This window comes from Mastigoproctus giganteus, chromosome 3 (assembly GCF_048544385.1).
Source record: "Mastigoproctus giganteus isolate SK-2022 chromosome 3, ASM4854438v1, whole genome shotgun sequence".
Taxonomy (NCBI): domain Eukaryota; kingdom Metazoa; phylum Arthropoda; class Arachnida; order Uropygi; family Thelyphonidae; genus Mastigoproctus; species Mastigoproctus giganteus.
In genome coordinates, this window is record NC_143577.1 from 200949214 (window position 1) to 200970390 (window position 21177).

The 21177-nt window shown below is 33.9% G+C and overlaps 1 protein-coding gene across 1 annotated transcript in view; it reads right to left on the minus strand.

Annotated features, from left to right (window-relative positions):
• Positions 1 to 21177, minus strand: part of LOC150088572 (zinc finger protein ubi-d4-like) — a 232773-nt gene that overhangs the window by 177787 nt on the left and 33809 nt on the right. The window contains exons 3-4 of the mRNA XM_090370812.1: positions 4581 to 4792; positions 2234 to 2303 (exon numbers count right to left, since the gene is read on the minus strand). Coding sequence (XP_090226938.1) covers positions 2234 to 2303; positions 4581 to 4792 — 282 coding nt within the window. The remainder of the gene's footprint in view (positions 1 to 2233; positions 2304 to 4580; positions 4793 to 21177) is intronic.

A 21177-nucleotide genomic window follows, 5' to 3' on the forward strand; every position in this document is an offset into this window, starting at 1 on the left:
TAAATTTCGAAAATGTGTCGAAGCAACTTCGCATGCCTTTCACCTTGTGTGTAAACAAAGAAGAAAAAAATAATAAAAATACGCTACGAGTAACGGATTTCTTTTTTCTCAAATTTGTACTGTTACTGAATACTTCAATATTTCCTTGATATGCATTTGATGCCACCAAAAATCAGTTTTATTTCATTTTGTTTCAGTTTTGCCTTGTTGTTTACGTATTTGCTGTAGCCAACAATATCGGTGTGCAGGAAGTTTCATCACTGATGCTGAAGTTGTAATAATTGAACTTCATCTTAGGATACCGAAGTTCAGAAAAGCCCGATTTGGAACGAGAAAAGCCTGATTTTTGTCCCCTTAACCCTAACGGGCTAACGGGACCAAAATCAGACTTTTCTCGTTCGGTCCCCTGTAAAAGAATTTCTCCCTTGAAACTCTGACGCATTCTCGCAAAGTGTTCTCACGTCACACCAAGGAGTTATTATTATTATTATTGCTCTTATATTATTTCTCCCTAATTGGGGGATTCCACTCTGTGACGGGTACTGCTACCAAGTACACCGGGTGGTTGTAATGTCTCGTGTTACTGAACACCTGTCGGATAGTCAGGAAATCTGACTATCCGACAGGTATTCAGGATTGCGACTTTCTGTTGTTCCTTGTAGGTGTTCTCTTGGAGACATATTGCTGCCAGTAACCCGTTATCTGTAATATTTTCTCACAATTTGTATTGTTAGAAAATATTGCAGCTTTGCGAAGAATACATATTTCAAGAAACAATCCGTTATTCATAGCAGTTTTCGAAGTTTATAATGGTGCTATCAATAAATGAATTTCCTTGATTTTGTGTTACTAGATATAATTGAAAAGAAATACGGTCTTTTTATTTTTCAAAAACAAATGTTTCTTATGGTTAGGTTATAATACATATACTGTACAAATAGATGAGTGATTTCCCTCCCCCCCTTTGCAGTACGTCCGGAGAACTCTGGCGTCATGCGGAAAAAGTTTCCCACGCCAAAGTTTCGCAAACAGAGCTCGCGCTTGCTAAAATAGAAAACCAATGGAATATCGCGTTTCATGAGCCCTAGGCTAATTACAATGGAAATTAAAAAATTAATTCAAAAAGGCTTAAAAAAATGCATACTTCATGTCACATTTTTGTCATTTGCATGAAATTCAATAGAAACTTCTGAAATTTTAAGTAGGAAAACTCAAGAAAAAAGTTCTGATTCCGGCTATACCGAGTTTCAGCTCTGTAATTAGTGTAAAAATTATAGAATTTATGAATTGCAATTTGATCTGGGTAAATATTTATCCAGAGGACTGTTTGCAGGTTTTAACTTCAATTTAAATGTATATTTTATTTCAAGTGTTAACGATTTAGACCTCAAAAATTTAGTAAATCCACTCTTATTACAACACAATGAAATATTTTCTTGCCATGGAATTTCTCTTTTTTGAAGAATAGTTCTGGATTACAATATTCATTTAGTACTATATACCAGCACTACATTTTCATTTAATGAAAATGAAGTGATGGCCATAATTGTAAGGTGTGGAACAGACTGATTGTATTGTTATTGTTATTTGTTATTATTATGAGCCATATGGTGCAAGGAAGCCTGAGGCTTATGCTGCACCGGCCAAAAAAAATGAGTCACCCTGTGTGAGAGAGACAGAGAAAGAGTAGAAGGGAATCACCAAGAAAGAGAAGAATGATGATATCCAGCTTCTGAAGATTAGCATTTAGCATTAGCATTAGTAGAGGCATTTGATGCAAGAAAGCAAGCTTATGCAGCATCAGCCAAAAAAAAAAAAAAAAAAAAAAAAAACCCACTGCCACTTCACCCCTCTGTTCGTTCAAAATTACTGCATATTGTCTCATTAAGTGGTTTGTGGAAAGCTTTAAATATTACTGCATATAAAATAAATCAAATTACAAAAATTGCAACCTGGAGAAGAGCATCATATTAGATTATATGATGATAAGGAATAAGATATGGGGTATTTATGTTATGAGAATGATGATATTTTCTGAGATTTGAAAGTAAAATGTGGGGTGCATTTCATATTGCATTCAATGCTCTCCCAGTTTCATGATATGTACTAAATTTTGAGGGGTCTTGCATTCTGATTTGGCTTTGATTCAGATGTTTTGAAACATCATGAAAAAAAAAAAGAAAAAAAAAGAAAGAAAAAAAAAGAAAAAGAAAAAAATACAATTTATACTTACTTTCACACACATAAGGTTTTTCCATATCAGTGTAATCATATCGATCTGCTCTTTTCCTTCCTCTAGTACTCTGTATTAGGGTAGGGTGGGATAGGAAAAGAGAATTAAAAAAAAAGTTAATTTTGAATGGAATGGGCAATATTAGAAAATTGCTGATTTCCTTAAAAAGTGATTAATTCAATACACTCACTATTAAAGCACAAATAAAATTAAATGCTAATACAAATAATTCAATATTTCATTTAGTATGTTTCAGATTACTTAGATAGTATGAATCACAGCTGTAATACTCAATACGTTCTACATTGATATTAATATTTGTAAAATAATAAGAGGAGTTTACCTCAATATAGTACGTAGAACACTTCCGTATGATACTCTCCAGAAAATAAAATGGAAAAATCGAAAACTTACATTAGAGTAAAAAATAAATAATTAAAAACCAATTTAACACAATTAAAAATTAAAAAGAATCTAACGAAAATATTCATAACGATTTTCCTTCCTTAAGGAAGGAAAATCGTTTTGAATATTTTCAAAAGAATCTAATTTTGAATATTTTCGTTAGATTCTTTTTAATTGTGTTAAATTGGTTTTTAATTATTTATTTTTTACTCCAATGTAAGTTTTCGATTTTTTTGTTTTAATTTCTGGAGAGTACCATACGGAAGTGTTCTACGTACTATATTGAAGTAAACTCCTCTTATTATTTTACAAAGTTTCAGATTACTGTATTTGGATACTTGATATGAGTTGAGAATATTTTCTGAAGGGAATCCTCTTAATGAAAAGGATTGTAAGAAAATTATCGAAATTAGAATATTTTCATAACATTCTCAAGAATGACATTCTACAAAAGCTTATCCTCAATAAATATCCATTGTTATATGATATCCAATAAGTAAAAAAAAAAAAAACTTAAAATCCAATAACAAAATTTCTGCATGCTTATATATAAACATATCATTTAAATTTATATATTAGTATAAACATATCATTTAAATCTGTTAAATCTAGTGGATGTACAGAACACTAGGATAACACAATCTTTCCTATCAGCCTTCCATTCACTGCTCTCCATGCCTGCTATATTCTATAGATCTTTGGCTCTTAAAATAATCCCTCTTTTCTTATAATGCTTGCTTGACACCATCTATTCATCTTCCTCTTGGTTTATATCTCTATTATTATTTGTTTTTGCTTAAAGTATATCTATTTAGCTAATCTTCCTTTCCCTATATTTTCTACATGCCCATATCATCTTAAGTTTGCTTCACTTACCTTTGAGTGGATTTCAGTTACCTCAAGAATTTTTATTTTCTTATTTGTAGTATGATCTTGCTATTATTTCCATCTGCCATTTCCAAACATAAAACTGCCATTTCCAAAGATTCAAATTTTTGGTGAATTCCTTTATTCCTCATCCAGGTGAAATGGCTAATTTCACTTTTATTCCAAATTAATTTAATTAGCTTCCTACTATACTTATTCTTTGTTTATATCCATTTATTTCCATGTGTAATCTTCCATCTTCATTAAAGACTTTCTTTGCCATACACAATTATTAACTTGTTCTACTTTTTGGTTATTCAATCTGCAGCATGAATTTTGCTTGTCATTCCCAACCTTTAAAACTTTTGCATTACTAATTTTTTTTCCAAATTATCTGTAACCCTTATCTAATTTATACAGAGATTCTTGAAAATATCTGAAAAATATTATTCTTTTCTGTTTTAACTGTTATTTACACTCTTTATATTTTTGATTATCTCCACCATGGTTTTTATCTTCTGTACTAAAACTAAAATTTTTTCCATCTTCCTGATGCTTGATTTTCAGGTCTTTCCCAAATTCTTAAAAAGATTTTTTCATTAGCCTCTTTTTTTTTTTTTTTATATTCCAGTAAAGATTTATTAGTTTTATTGCTAAAAATTTCTTATACTGTTCCTTTTCTAAAGCTGCTTAACTTTTTGGATCTACTGTGGTGTTCCAGTTTCTTGTCTTTACAGAGACCACTCTACATAATGCTTTTGTGACTTCCATTAAAGTTCTTTAAAATTTGTCCATTTTATATCTAAAGTCATGTTAACTTTCCTCATACTAATATGACTATCAATGAAGCTACAAAGCTACATCTACAATTTTTCTGAATTAGCTTAACCGATTAACCTGCATTATGATATCAAGGTGAATTTTGGGGAGAGGGAAAGAAAAAGCATCACTAATTTTTTAATCTTCCTCCATTTTTACAATGAATAGTATTTTTCTCATGTTTTCTTGTTTTTATTCTATTAAGGACTTTAAGGCTAAAAACTAACAATGCATAACTCGATGTGCAGATACTCACCCTAATTCTTCTTTTCTTCTTACGTACATATGGTTCTTCATAATCTTCAAGATCAGTGTCAGGATCTTCAACATCTGGTACATCGAGATGCTCTACAGACTCTTCAAATTCTTTGTACCATGAATCTTTAGAATCTTCTGTTATCTTATCTGCTCCTTCCCCATCATCAAGACGAGCTACAGCATTTTCCAACATACTAATTTGATGACCTTCTGAATAACAGATTTTTTAATACACAGATATATCACTGAACTTTGAGAGTATATCAAATTCATATCAAAAAACAGACTTCTATAAACATACTCAATTATTCTCAGTTCTGTTATTAAATTGTTGATTAGGTTTAAAATATAGCTCTGACAGTAAATACTAGAGGTATAAATGAGAGGTCATAATCAGTTATTGCAATTATGGAAAATCATTCAATCATTTCATTCAATTAAATCATTCAAATGAGAGAATCAAATAATTATTAGTTAGTAGCTACTGATCATTTGATCATAGAAATCATTCAATTATGCCCATCCCTAAAAAATACCAACATATATGAATACTTATATTGATGGCTGTTCATCAGTACAAGTACAAGTGTTCTAGTGATCTACTTCATAAAGCCAGAGACAAAGTGGAAAACAATTTTAGGTCAAAAATTCACAAATCCCCCCCCCCCCCCAACACACACTTTGAAACTCAGTTTTAGAAATAACAATATTTAAATTTTGTGATGCCACTTCATGTTTCTTGGAAATGATCATTAAAGTTGTAAAAAATATTATAAGCATTTTTGCAATTCTGATAAGAAATTTAGCATGAAGATGATCAAATAAAATAAATAAAGATGCAATAATAAAAACAACTTTATTAGTGAAAAAAAAGTTAAAAAAAAAAAAAATTAAATGCATCCCTATCTTGACTAATGTAACTATTTTCAGCAGAGCACTACCTGTATTATTTGGGATTAACATTACTGCACAACTATGCAAAATAGAAAATATATATTTGATATTCTTTACTAGGAAAGCAGTGTTTAAAAGCCCTAAAACAGGTCTCAAAAAAAGATTATGGATTTTTAGTACTGCCAAGTACACTGATTCATTTTTCATATGGATTGTGTGTCAGGACATGTAGTAGTTTTGGCTGAAGATGTCTGTTTGTTTGTGGGTTTATCAGCACATCAGTGGCTGTGGCTGTAGTATGCCATGCTTACGGTATAAGTCACTGATCAGATGTGTTGCATTGGTGACTCTGTAGCCAGGTGGGCAGGAGCAGCAGAGCATAGCACACGCTTCTTGATTAGACCGGGGTTCGAACCTGTGACCACCAAATACGGAGGTTGCAGAAAGGTCAGGGAATGACCACCGCATATCCCTGGAGCAATATGGCCTTAGTTGCTAATGCTCCTAAAAACCAAATAACAAACAAACCGTAGCCAGGTGGGCAGGAGCAGCAGGAGCAGTGAGTAGCACATACTTCTTGATTAGACCGAGGTTCGAGCCCATGACCACCAAATACGGAGGATGTGGAAAGGTCAGGGAATGACCACCGCATATCCTCGGAGCAATATGTCCTTAGTTGCTAATGCTCCTTAAAAAAAAAAAAAAAAAAGATGTGTTGCAAGAGTAAGTACTGTTATCTGGATACTATTTATAGATGATTGGATATGCCAATTCTTTTAAGGGGTAAAAATATTTTTCTGGCTTGAACTTTATCGGGGAGTGATGAAACCACAAATGATTCCTGAGATGTAGGTGTGGAAAATTCTGATTCACGTGCACATTTATAGACTAGGCAGTCCACACGAATGTAATGGATGGTAAGTATTGCATTACAAGTGTGGCAGCTAAAGTAGCAATTTCAAAATCAATATACCCTTGCCAACTCTAAAAATATGTAACACTTATTCGTGTTTATTCAACTACTGCAACACTGTAACTACAATCATGGAAATACGGAAACAATGCCTTCACAGAAAAAGATGTTCTTGAAGTGATTGGCAATCACTAGAGTAGCATTAACTAAATCTCTGCCCTCACAGGGATTTCCTGTAATAAATAAAACATGACATATGAATTGCATAGGTAACATCTGCATCGCAGGCATAAAAAATGACCTCAAGATAGTGACAACTGTCAGACTGGATGATCCTGATTTCATCAATTATCACATTGGTGAATGAACTTTGCTAAATTCACCAGAGTAGCAATCTTAGAAATAAATTGTTTGCATAACTCCCACATGTGGGTACTAAAAAACACTCATACTATTAGACAAGCATCTTTCCAGCATGAGTTTAGTGTAAGCATTTGTATTTGGTAAAATAAACAACTGATAGATTTGCTGATAAGATCCAATTACATAGCCACCATGATCACAATGTATAAAGCACTGGCTAAGAGAGCAAAGAAATGGGGCCAAGGAATTTTACGTGTGAATAGAAAGAAAAAGAAAACAAATCAGACCACATTCTTGTGTAATGGGAAAGTCTTAGATAACCCAGCTGATGAAATGAATAAGTACTTTACATCAATCATTACTGGCAAAAGATCTTTGTGGTGAAGAGAAGCTATAAATCCCATCAATTTTGGTGCATTGATCTGTAAGAAGGGAAAAGTTTATACTGTAGAAATAATACAAGACCAATTAATAGGTCACATTCAAAATACTGCTCTGAAATTCATAATAAATCCCATTAACTGTTGCTTGTCTTGGCATCTGTTTTGCAATGTTGCCAAATGTCCATTGAAGCTCAAGGTGGTAACTTTGAACATTTGCTATAAAACCTCTTGAGAATCTGAAAGCTACTCAATTATGATGTTGCATAATTTTCCAAAAATAGGAATATTGCCATAATTTTCCTATTTTTATAGGTATTACAGCATTTTTCATTAATCTTTATTTATTTATATTTTTTATTAATCTTTATTTATTTACACAGGCACTCCTCTACTTACGTACAACTCGCAGGTACGTACAAAGCACAAAGCTGTTATGTTCGGTTATAAGAATCAATTTTGAACACCTTCCTGATATTTTTCTTACAGATTTCTGGAGGTCACCAACATAAAACAATAAGCAGTTTCTGGTTTATTGGGCTTTTCTGTTAGTGCAATCTATTAAAATCGGGTAGTAAACTTGATCTTATTGCATTTGCGACAATACCGATAGCTGGAATTCTGTTGAATTTTACGTTATTATGGTGAAATATAACTGAAATTTTCAATCATATAAAAAACAAATTTTCAGAATCTTCTCTTCATTCCTATTTTTTTTTTGAGCTTCGTAAAGTTGTTACTCCCTATCTCACTTGCAATTTGTGCATGCCGTGCTCTTTGTTATTGATTGCTTATCTTTTTTACTGTTTTAAATTTTAAACCACCCCGTAAAATATCAGTGAACAGAAACATCAACTAGTTAGTATACGTATTACAGTACATACTAATTAAGCTATGCACGAAGTGTAAATTTATTTTTAGTTTGCTAGCCTGTGGGAAATATTCTTCCGATTTTAATGCGTCATTTAGTTTTTTGTTAATTGGAGGAAGTAAAGTGAAATTTGTGCTCTATAGCTTTACTTTTATAGTCTGTGGATAATATTTCTCCTATTTTCACTTATTAGAATTGCCGTTTAATACAATTAAAATTCAGTTCGCAAACTTTTATAACCTGTTAAATAATAATAATACAATTAAAATTCAGTTCGCAAACGTGTTCACAACAACCGGAGCTTACTACATATCGTATACAGTAGTGAACAGTATTTTATTTTGGAGAATCCATCGTAAAGTGATTTGATCGTAGATTAAATTAAATTATGTATCGTATTTAGATTAAATTAGTTTTGAATAAATACTGTACTCTACATTATTACTCATTGTGTTTTTTCAGCCTCATTTAACTTGATTACAAATCGTAAAATGCTGTACATGAAGTTTGTTGGGGGTTATAATCTCACTGCATTGTACTGTACTAGATAGTATGAATCAGAGCTGTAATACTCAATACATTCTACGTTGATATTAATATTTGTAAAATAATAAGGAGTTTACCTCAATTCAAGGAAGGAAAATCGTTTTGAATATTTTTGTTAGATTCTTTTTAATTGCATTAAATTGATTTTTAATTGTTTTAAATTGATTTGAATTGTGTTAAATTGGTTTTTAATTATTTATATTTTACTCTTATGCAAGTTGTCAATTTTTTCGTTTTAATTTCTGGAGAGTATCATACGGAAGTGTTCTACGTACTATATTGAGGTAAACTCCTCTTATTATTTTACAAAAATTGTACTGTACTGTACATGTATTTTGTATCTACAAGACTGAAGTTGGACTTATGTACAAAACGACTTACGTACATGAACAAATACCAATTAAGTACGTAAGTCAAGGAGTGCCTGTATAATCACCTTCAACTGAAATTTATTACCATAATTTGGGGGGGGGGATTATTTTTATTTATGTTTTTTTTTTAACAACTTATATAATCATCTGATATACAGGATGTGACACCTAAAGATCTTAAGTACTACAATTTCTGAAATTAAGGTGCAAAGAAAAAAACAGCTCAGAAATTTTTGACCAAAAATTCTCTCCAATAGATCAAACAGAATGTCATATAATCTATAAAAAAAGAAACCTACTGAATAGTATGATGAAATTATTAATATATAAAATGGATGTCAACCTCAGAAGAGTTAGCAGGCTGCCCTGGCCCAGTGCACACCATTTCTTTGAGGATGATGCATTGGAAACAATGCTATGGGATACTAGCAGCTTGGCAATTGTCTGTACATGGTTATCTTGGAAGAAGGAAAGAAGATAATTATGAATCTCTGGTGTCAAGTTTATTTAAATACAGTATTATAAAGTATGGCTGCCAAATGTCTTTCTGGGAATATGCGGTGGTCATTCCCTGACCTTTCTGCATCCTCTGTATTTCATGGTGATGAGCTCAAACCCCGGTCTAATCAAGAAGCATGTGCCACACACTGCTGCTCCTTCCCACCTGGCTATGGAGGTGTCTCAAAATTTGTGAGATGTAAATGATGAGCAAGGGGAATGCTTTCATCAGGACATATCCATGATAGAAAAGCAGTACAAAGGTTGCCAGGATACTACTAAGTAATAATGGGAGATTACTGCTGGTTTCTTAAGAGGGAAAGCAAAATGGACTAATTCTTAAACTGAGTGGCAAACATTTCTAAGGAAATAAAATGTACATAGGACATTTTATGTTTGATGAAAGCATTTTAAAATGAATAAAACTTATTTTTAAGATGGCATATCTATTGCTGTATGATATCTGAAACTGGCCATTCATTAAGTTACTAAAATTTTAGTATAACTTTCAACAGAGACATAATAAAGGTATCATTTTGGTATTTTCTGAATCATTGGATCAACTTCTTTTAAAATCTGCAACTTTTGCTATAGAAGTATGAATTTATTTTAGATACTGTTATGGAAATCATTCAATCATAACCCCAGGGGCTCACATCTGGTGAGTATGGGCTTGGCACACCCAGGATCCTGAGCTGGATATCATCATTCTTCTTTTTCTTGGTGATTCTCTTCTACTTCTCTCTCTCTGGGGGTAATTAAAAAAAAATTTTTTTTTTTTTTTTGGCTGGTGCAGCAAAAGCCTCAGGCTTCCTTGCTAATAATGGCTAATAGTAATATCATTTGAATGATTAGTAGTTATCATTACCGTATTAGTAATACTAGACATGCAGAGAGAATTCTAATGTATTTATCTTCTGCAAGTTGCAGAAAGGTAAATACATTAGAATTGTGAATACCTTTAAAGTAAGAATCACGGAGGCCATGAATACATATATACCATTAAGAAAATATAGTACGAGGATGCTGCTGAGATTCATAAATACACAGCTGACCAATCTAACAGAGCAAGAAAAGATGGAATGAGAAAGTCAGTGATGAAAAGCACTGAAAACTAAACACTGATCTGTAATAATACCATATAAAAGGTTAAGGCAGAAAAGGCTGAGTTGTGAGAAAGTACTGGCTAAGATAGCAAAGAATGGGAACAAGGAGTTTTTCATGTATAAATATGAAGAAGAAAACAAAACAAACAGCATTCTTATGTAATGGGAAAGTCTTAGATAATCCAGCTGATGTTAATGATGAATTGAATAATTACTTCACATTGATCATTACTGGCAAAAGACCTTTGTGGTGAGAAGAGGCTGAGACATATGATATTACACGATTGTTTATTAGATAAACTTTTGAGTCTAAAGGCAAATAAAGGCTTATGGAGTTGAAGGCATACCCAATAATTTTGAGGATGTGGTCAGATAGTGCACTGAACCATTCAAGTTATGAAGGTATCATTGGACTCCTCAGGATAGATTTGGGCAAGATTTCTTTAGACTGGAAAAGTGCCAATATATTGCCAATACATAAAGGCAGTTCTAAGAGATGAGCTATGTTAGGAATAATTTGACATAGTTAATTTGGATTATAGCAAGGCATTTGACTTACTCTCTCTCTCACAGGTTACTTCTGTCTAAGCTGGAACAGATTGAGATTGTGAGACAAGATTCTAAGAATGGATCGCAGGGTGCTGGGCAGGAGGCACAGGGTTGTGATTTGTGGATATTCTTCAGGCTGGTGTAAGGCCAGAGTGGGGTCTCCCAAAGATCAGTTCTTCAGTCACTGCTGTTTCTGATTTTCACAAATGACACAGATGAAGGAACAGAGGAAGCAATTTCAGAATTTGCAGATTATGTAAAGACTGAGCGAGTGGTTAATGATCAGCACTAAGCAGCACTTCTTCGTGATGACCTGAACAGTCTTCAAGGATCGTCAGAAAAGTGGCTTTGTTTAATTCAATAAAATACAAGGACTTACAAATGGGGAAATAGCAACACCATTATAACTTATACACTTGTGGAGATTGAATTCAAAAAGTGGAGGAAGAAAAAGATCTTGTAGTTGCAATATGGGTGGATATGAAGTTCTCTGAGCACTATAGACAGGCATTCAGGGAAGTACATGATTGTCCTCTCAAATGTAACTTATAGAGAGAGAGGGAGGTCATAATCCCACTGCATAAGGCAATTGTAAGACCACACTTAGAATAGTGTGGTCTTACACTTAGAAAAAGACTGAGCATCTTGAAAGGGTGAAAAGATGGGCAACTCACACAATGAGATCTGTAAAAGGGTGACAGTATCAGGAAAGACTGAATATGTGGGCTACAGAGCTTAGTAACTAGGCACCACAGAGGTGACCTGACTTGAGGTCTATAAAGCTCTGAGAGGGGACAGTACAAAGAATGAAAGCAGAATTTATCACTAATATAAACAATTTCAGAACTAGGGGCCATAGATTCAAATTATGGGAAAAAAGGTTTAGACTGGACTAGTGAATTTTCTTCAAGCCAATGAGTTGTTGATTATTGGAACAAGTTACCTCTGTGGGTATTTGAAGCTGACAGTTTGAAGAAATGTAAAGGTCAACTAGATAGAGGACTAGGTAAGGAGGGAAGTATATAATTAATATATTTTCTTATATCTTCCTTTATAGTTTTACTGTTATTTTTAATTTATTTACCATTATTATTTTATTCTTTTGTTATTATTGTTGATGATTATTTTTATTTTAATTTTTTTTTGGCTGGTGCAACAGCAGAAGCCTGTGGCTTCCTTGCACTATATGGTTAAATACTAAGTAATGTAAGTTAAATACTAAGTAATTGAGAGATATATTTAATTCATTCAATTATGGGTAGTAGTTAACAGATTTACTTCATCAACATTTTGGTTAGTAATGATCTTTATTCTAGCTAGGGACATTCCAAATGATTGTTAATAATCGTTACTGTTCTCTGAGAGGTTATATTCATTACAAATGAATATAATTATTTAAATTAGCTTTGTTTAAATTATTCAAATTAGCTTCCAATCACAAATTTTTCTTTTATCATTATCTATTATATGATATGTAAGTAAATAAAAGTAGAGATAAGAGAAGTAAGTAAAAAGTGTGAAAGAAGAAAGAAAAGAAGGGTAGGAAAAAAAATAATAATACATATATAAAGAAATAATATCATTATACACAATATATATATATATATATATATATATATATATATATATCTCACAGAAAGTGAACGTTTATAACGTTACTTATAACGTTACTTGTTTATAACGTTACTCTTTTATTTTCCTCTCTTCCCCCTTTATTCAACATATATCGCTCTCAGGGTACACCGTATTTTCTTTATTAGCATTAGTTAAATAATAGATATAAACCTACTACATTCTACACATAAAAAATAATATAATTTTATATATATATATATATATATATATTGTATATGATTATATTGTCATATATCAACACAATTCTGGTGTCGTTTTCCAAGTGTCAACCACCGGAATTGCAAGACTAGATGACAATATAGTGTCCTATTTGGTTTACTGGGCACCAGTCTAAATTATATCTGATTCATTTTTCAAATTTTTGGCACTGAGGTCGCTAGAATAGACATGTGTGTCTATTTACTTTCTTTCTTATACTAGGTCTTATCTAGTTTGATAGCATCATATTGGTTTGATAGCATTGTATCGGGTGAGTTTACATTTAAGTAGTTGGTTCTTTAGTCCTAATCATCCACTTATTTTCTTTGTGTTTTACATAATCTATAGCTACCATTCTTTAGTTTCCGGCCACTATCCGCATACTACTCATATTATGTCAAGGCTGTTACTAGCATTGATGGGAAATCACTCTCCCAGATAACCCAAGCTCCAACTTTATATTCTTCAGTCATATACTGTTCACTTTCCTAAAACTATTGTTTTTCCACACACTGGGCTATTAGGGTAATACGAGGGCAGGAGTGTCTAATTTCTATCCTATTACCTACCTAATTTCACCTCCTGTTAGCTAAACTGCTATACTGTTGTTTATAAATACTATAATATAAATAGGTTTTATACACATTTCTGCCATTAGCCTTTGTCTTCTTTCAACAATGGTTTTTGTTTTAGTTTTATATTATGTTTATAACTATTTTCAGGTCCTCTGTTGTGTAAACCTTAAATTACACACCGGCAGTCTATATATTTAGCATTAGTAAGGCCATATGATGCAAGGAAGCCTAAGGTTTATGCTGCAACAGCAAAAAAAGAAAGAAAAAGGAAATAAACAACCTATACATCCTCCTCCTCCTCCTCCCATAGGTAACTATCCAGCTGACCTTTAAATTTCACCAAACTGAGAGCCTCACCCACCCATGTGAGATAACTTATTCCAATAATTTATAACTCACTGGCTAAAATAAAACTTTCTGCAATTCAGTCTGAACTTCTCCCCCCATAACTTAAATTTACGGCTCCTAGTTCTAGAATCATTTTGTTCGTGAAAATTTTGTCCTTTCATTTTACTTTTGCCGCTCAGATCCTTAAACACTTCAATCAAGTCTCCTTTTTTCTTTTTGTTAGTTGCTGGCACATCGGCTTCTGTGGCCATAATGCACCTCCTAAAGTTTTTGCATTTTACTTTGATCCAAGAACGAGGCGGGATTCGAACCCGCGACCTTTGGGTTGCCAGGCAGGCACTTTACCCACCTGGCTAGCCCGTTTGGCCCAAGTCTCCTCTAAGGTGCCTAGTTTCCAACCTGTGCAAACCACGTATTCAAAGTCTTTTCTCATACGGATATACGGATGCCTTTCTGCCTATCTCACCAAGTGTGTTACCCGTCTTTGGACCATTTCAGGAAGCTCAAGGTATTTTTTTAGGTGCAGTCTCCATACCTGAATACAGTATTCCAAGTGTGGTCTAACAATAGCCTTATATAATGGGATTATGATGTCCTTATCTCTACTAGCAAATGTCTGATAAATTACCGATAGGACACGGGCCTTCCTTGCAACGTGTCCACAATGGGAGACCATGTCTGACTGTATCCTAACTCCCAAGTCCCTTTCATCCACTAGAGACTTTAGTTCAACTCCACCAAGTGTATAAGTTATTTTGGAATTACTGTTCCCAAGGTAGAAGATCTTGCATTTTGCTGAATTAAAGCATAGCTGCCACTTCGATGACCATCCCTGAAGTCTACCTATGTCACTCTGAAGAAGCTCTGCTTGGCAGTGATCATTAAATACTCTACCGATCTTTACATCACCTGCAAATTTAGAAATCATGCTCTCTATCCCTTCATCAATATCATTTAAGAAAATCAAAAACAACAGTGGCCCCAAAACAGATCCTTGGGGAACCCCACTTCTTACATCAAACCCAATCTGAGGAATAACCATTTATCACAACCCTCTGCCTCCTGCTCTGAAGCCATCCAGCTATCAATCTAAGGATTTTCCCTGTGATTCCAACCTGTTCCAGCTTATAAAGTAATCACTCATGTAGGACTGAGTCAAATGCTTTGCTGAAATCTAAATAAACAATATCGAAATTATTCCCTAATCCAACTCATGGGTGACCCTGTCAAAATAGCTAACCATATTTGTTAAACATGATTTTCCCTTTACAAAACCATACTGTGTATCTTTCAGAATTCCATTTCTATCTAAATGATCCCGAATTCCACCCTTGTTCATAGCCTCCATGATTTTCTCTATTATTGAAGGAAGACTGACCAGTCAGTAATTTCCCACTACACTCTTAGAACCACCTTTACGTATTGGCAATACATTGGCACTTTTCTAACCCAACGGAATCTCTCCTGAGTCTAGTGATGCTCTCATTATTAGCCTTAATGGTTCAATGCACTCACTTGCCGCTTCCCTTAAAATTAGATGGCATATGCCATCAACCCCAGGAGCCTTACTCACCTATAGGCTGGACAGTTTTTCCATTAAATAATAATTAGAAATTTCAATAATCATTAATTTCATATTTTTCAACTTTGCTGCCATAATTTCTCATTGACATAAAGGGTTTTTCTTCTGTAAATACGATGCAAAGTAACTGTTGAATTCATCTGCAACATGAGCTGGGGTATCTAATACTATCCCACATTCATTTCTTAAGGGTCCTATCTGATTTGCATCTTTGCATTTATATATGCGAAGAATTCCTTATCCCCACTCTTTGCCAGCGATTTTTCATAATCTGCCTTTAACAGCCTAACCTTTTCTGTGGCACTATTACAGATCAATTTGTACCTGTTATAAGCTTCAATACTTTTTATTGCTCTGTAATTTTTCCACGCCATCTTTTTCTGCTCAATCCTCCTCATGGAGTAATTTTTTAATGGAATATATGCATTCAGGGTTCAGTGATTAAAGTTTTAAAGATATACCATAATTCAATTGTATTCACTTTCTGTGAGATATCTACTCAGTTAATAGTGGCCATGTAGCACCTTAAGCCATCGTAATTTCCTTTCCCGAAATTATTACCCATTCCTTTGCCTTTAACTACTGCTACCTCTCCCTTCATCATCCACCATAGAACTCTGTGATCACCTCCTGCTACTGGTTCCTGGACTGTCAGCCCTATTATGTCATCTGGTTCATGGTGATGTTCAGATCTAGAATATTCTTTTCATTAGTACTTTCCCCGACATGTTGATACAAATCACAATCATCTAGTTTATTTAAAAATTTTGTTGCCTGTGTCAAGTTTCCTTCCCATTTGTTAAAATCAATTAGAGGAAATTAAAATCACCCATAATAAGACGTCCATGCCTATTTGACCATTCCATTTGCATGTAGAGGATCTTTTGCATGTAAAGGTTACAGAGCAATAAAAAGTACTGAAGCCTATAACAGCTACAAGTTGATCTGTAATAGAGCCACAGAAAAGGTTCGACAGGCAAAGGCAGTTTATGAGAAATCACTAGCAAACAGAGCAAAGGGGGGGGGGAATAAGGAATTCTTCACATATATAAATGCCAAGAAGAGCAGGACAAACCACATCGGACCTTTATGTAAGGGAAAGGGGATAGTATTAAATACACCAGCTGCCCGTTGCAGATGAACTCAGCAGTTATTTTGCATCGATATTTACAAGTGAAAAACCTTTTGTGGCAATGGGAAATTGTGGGAGCGAAGTTGAAAAATATGTAATTAAAGATGTTGAAATTTCTCAAGATTATTTAATGAAAAAACTTTCGTGCCTACAGGCCAGTAAGGCTCTTGGAGTTGATGGAATATACCCTATAATCTTAAGGGAGGTGGCAAGTGAGTGCATTGAACCATTGAGGCTAATTATGCAAGCATCACTAGACTCTGGGGAGATTCCCTTGGATTGGAAAAGTGCCAATGTATCTCTCATACATAAGGGTGGCTCTAAGAGTGAAGTGGGAAATTATCGACCTGTCAGTCTGACTTCAGTGGTAGGGAAAATCATGGAGGCAATGATCAAGGGTGGAATTCAGGATCATTTGGGTTGAATTTAAATTCTCAAGGATACTCAGCATGGTTTTGTAAAGGGAAAATCATGTTTAACAAATCTGGTTCACTATTTTGAAAGGGTCACTCACGAGCTGGATTTCGGGAATAATTTCGACATTGTTTATTTAGACTTCAGCAAAGCTTTTGACTCAGTCCCACCTGAGCGGTTGCTTTATAAGCTGGAACAGGTTGGAATCACTGTGAAAATCCTTAGATGGATAGAAGGATGGCTTCAGGGCAGGAGGCAGAGGGTTGTGATAAATGGCTATTCCTCAGATTGGGTTGATGTAAGAAGTGGGGTTCCCCAAGGATCAGTATTAGGACCACTGTTGTTTTTAATTTTCATAAATGACATCGATGAAGGGATAGAGGGAGTGATGTCTAAATTTGCAGATGATGTTAAAATTGGTAGTGTAGTTAATGATCACTGTCAAGCTGAGCTTCTTCAGAGAGACCAAGATAGACTTTAGGAATGGTCAGAAAAATGGCAGCTGTGCTTTAATCCAACAAAGTGTAAGGTATTACACCTGGGAAACAGTAATCCCAAAATAACGTATTCACTTGGTGGAGTTCAACTAAACCGAGTACTGGAGGAACGGGACTTGGGTGTTACGATACGGTCAGACATGAAATTATCTGAGCATTGTAAACAGGTTGCAAGGAAGGCCCATGGTGTCCTATCGATGAACTATTGAACTTTTGCAAGTAGAGATAGGGACGTGATAATCCCATTATATAAGGCTTTTGTTAGACCACACTTGGAATACTGTGTTCAAGTATGGAAGCCGCACCTAAAGAAAGACATTGAGCTTCTGGAAAGGGTGCAAAGATGGGTAATTCGCCTGGTGAGATCAGCAAAAGGGCGTCCTTATGAAGAAAGACTTTGAATATGTGGGTTGAAGAGTTTGGAAACTAGACACCTTAGAGGAGATTTGATTAAGGTGTTTTAGGCTCTGAGAGGCATCAGTAAAATGAATAATGACGAAATTTTCAAGATTATAAATGATGCTAGAGCTAGGGGACATAAATTCAAGTTACGGGGGAAATGTTTAGATTGGACTGCAGGAAGTTTTATTTTAGCCAGTGAGTTATAAATTACTGGAATAAGTTGCCTACATGGTTGGTAGAGGCTGACAGTTTGGGGAAATTCAAAGGTCATCTGGATAGTACCTTCGGGTCAAGGAAGCGCATATTTTTTTTTTTTTTTTTGGCTGGTGCGGCATAAGCCATAGGCTTTCTTGCACCATGAAGCCATTACTAATACTAATAAAATAAACATACATCAATAGCTTTCAGGCATAGGTTGCCTTTCTTCAGTCAAAAAATGTTAGTATAAAAATTAATAAAGAATGCCTGGTATGGTGGTTATGCGAGGTGAACCGCGTGAATGGTGCTGGCAAAAATTAGCAGTTGGAAAATTTGGGCAGCATACCTAAGTGTTTTATATTTATCTATATATATATATAGATAAGGCATATAATGAAACCTTATTATAAGACTTTTGAAATTTTCTTAAAACTTTTAATTTAAAAATTATTTTAATATATTTCTTCCCTACATGTTTAAAAGATATGGGATATCTTCGTTAGTATTTATATGCTTATGAAAATATCTATTGGTTATTGTGAAAAGAAAATAAATAAAAATATATATTATTTCTTCTTACATCCACTATACTATCAAGATAATGAATACATTAAGAAGTGCCTTTATTCCAAACATTTCATGGTATCATGGGTGACTCGGATGCACTAGTCAGTTGGACTTCAGGATGTGTCAGCTGGAGGATTAATGGATGGAATTATTAATTATATGTAATTTGTTATTTTAAAAGAAGTCTAATTTCCTTTTCTTTTATTAATTATTATTATTTATTTATTTATTATTATCGTTTTTTTATTCGGGTTTTTTTTTTTTTTTTTTTGGCTGGTGCAGCATAAGTTTCTTGCACCATGCAGCCATTACTAATACCAATATTAATCTCATCATAATCTTCACAATCACCTGGACTGTAGATTACCCCCACTCTCATTATACCTCTGCTTCCAACTATCTCACACCACACAGATTCTATACTAGAATGTGAAATGTTTGAATCGGAGAAAGCTTTCATCGCACTCAGGCTGTTTTTAATAAGAAGCATGCCCCTACCAACCCTTCTATCTGCCCTATCCTTCCTAAATATATTTACATACTGTGCTGAAACTCATCATCCCAATTTCCGGGTGGCACCATGTTTCCATAAGCCCTATTACATCAGCATTACTTGTCCTAACCAGCAGTTTGAATTCATTCATTTTATTGATGACACTTCTGACATTACTGTATAAACTATTAAGACTTAGTGTTCTTGTATAGTTAACTACCTTGATATGCCACTTGAAGTTATTTAAGCTCGCTTCCTGGCATTAGTCACCCACTTATTTGAAATGTTTCTGCCCTCAGAACATCTTGCTAATATGATCTGTTGCAGCAACAAACAAGAATGCTTAAGGTATATGCAAGCATTACTTTGACCAATATCATTAGATAAACACACATCCATATTACCCTTGTCCACCCAAACTAGCAGTTTCCCTGAACCATTAAGGTACCCTCAATGATACTGACAAAAACCTTTGCACCACCTTTGCTTAAATGTATCCCGTCTCTACAAAACAGATTCCTTCTACCTAGAATTGCGGGCCAAGCTGATAAAAATTATACCTCAAAAGCCTTGCAGAGTCCTTCAAGTCTTGAGTTAATCCACAAGGCTTTCAGCATATGGATGTTTGAAATTCATAGTGGTGTAAGTCAGTCTATTCTGATTTTTGAGAACAAGGTGTTTTGTGTTTGCAATCATAAAAAACTCAAAAAATTTAATTTAATGAATTGTGATAAACCTGGAGGTTAAAAAAACTTTAAAAAATTTACATGAGCTTGACAATTTTTGTTAATTTCAATTTTTTGATCAGCAGTGTTTATATAATTGACCACCATTATGTTTCTAAGTAGTTTACTTATTTTGAAATGGTAAATTACTGGAAGGAGATGACTGTGTTTTCAAAACTATGATTTCATACAGAAAATATTATTTTTTCCTTGTAAAAAGTACACCATAAAATTTTAAAAAAACTTTAGCACATTAGGAATTTTTTGTCAAAATAGTTAGATTGTCTTAGTTGTTGGAGAAAGATCATAAAAAACTAAGATGAACATAATAAATTTAATTATGATGTAAAAGATGATTGCAAAATTAAAAAGATATATATAGTTGCTTTTTGTTGGTGTTCTAATTTTTAAAAAAAGCAATTAAAAAGTCATCATGACTAATTCGATAATTATAAAAACACTGTCACCACAAACAAGCTACTGTTTATGCTTTATCTTCTTCCTCGTAGTCAGATAACGGACCTAGATCATCAACTTTTTTTTTGAGCTTCTAATACCTTTAAAGAAGGCATGGTGAACTGGAGGGATATATTTGAGAAGTTATAGCATATCTCTTTTCTTTAGAAAGTTCAGCACTCTAGGACTATCATACAACTTTTCTTGTTCAGTACTTTTCAAGCTCTTAGGTTGACCCTCCTTATTGGGTTTGACATTCAGCTCCCTGAAGAGGATGTCTTCATCCAATGTACACTTGTAGAAAATCTTGAACGGATTTTCCTTTTATCTTCAATCAGTTTATATTTTTACCTTCACCATCGTTCTCCTTCTATTTTGTTATGCCTTTTTCAGGAGCTTCTGTTTTCAAAAAGTCATCTTGTTGCATCTTTACAACCATAAACCTATTGTCTTCTGGCAGACTTCATAGTATCACACCATCCATCCGGAACATAGATAATCGTTTTTTTCCAGCTTGCTCAATCAGCCCAAAGTCTGAGTCATTTGGAAGGTAAGAGTGGCTAGAAACCATGAATTTGTGGTCTATAACTTCAAATGAAGTTTCTTGAATCAGTTTCATTAACGATAAGGATACCTTGATGTTCTGATATTGGCCAGTGCATATGTCGCTATACAGGTGACCCCCGCTTAACGCTGATAATGTTCTGGAAAAACAGAGTGCTACGCAAGCGCTGCATTCCCATAAGGTAACATATGTATTTGTGAGTTGCGGTCGGTGCCATAGGATATTTCCTAATCAATAATAAACGGTAGTGAAAATATGCACAAATGTCGGTCAAAATATTTAATATTCAAATATTTGTACGTATAAAATATTCTGCA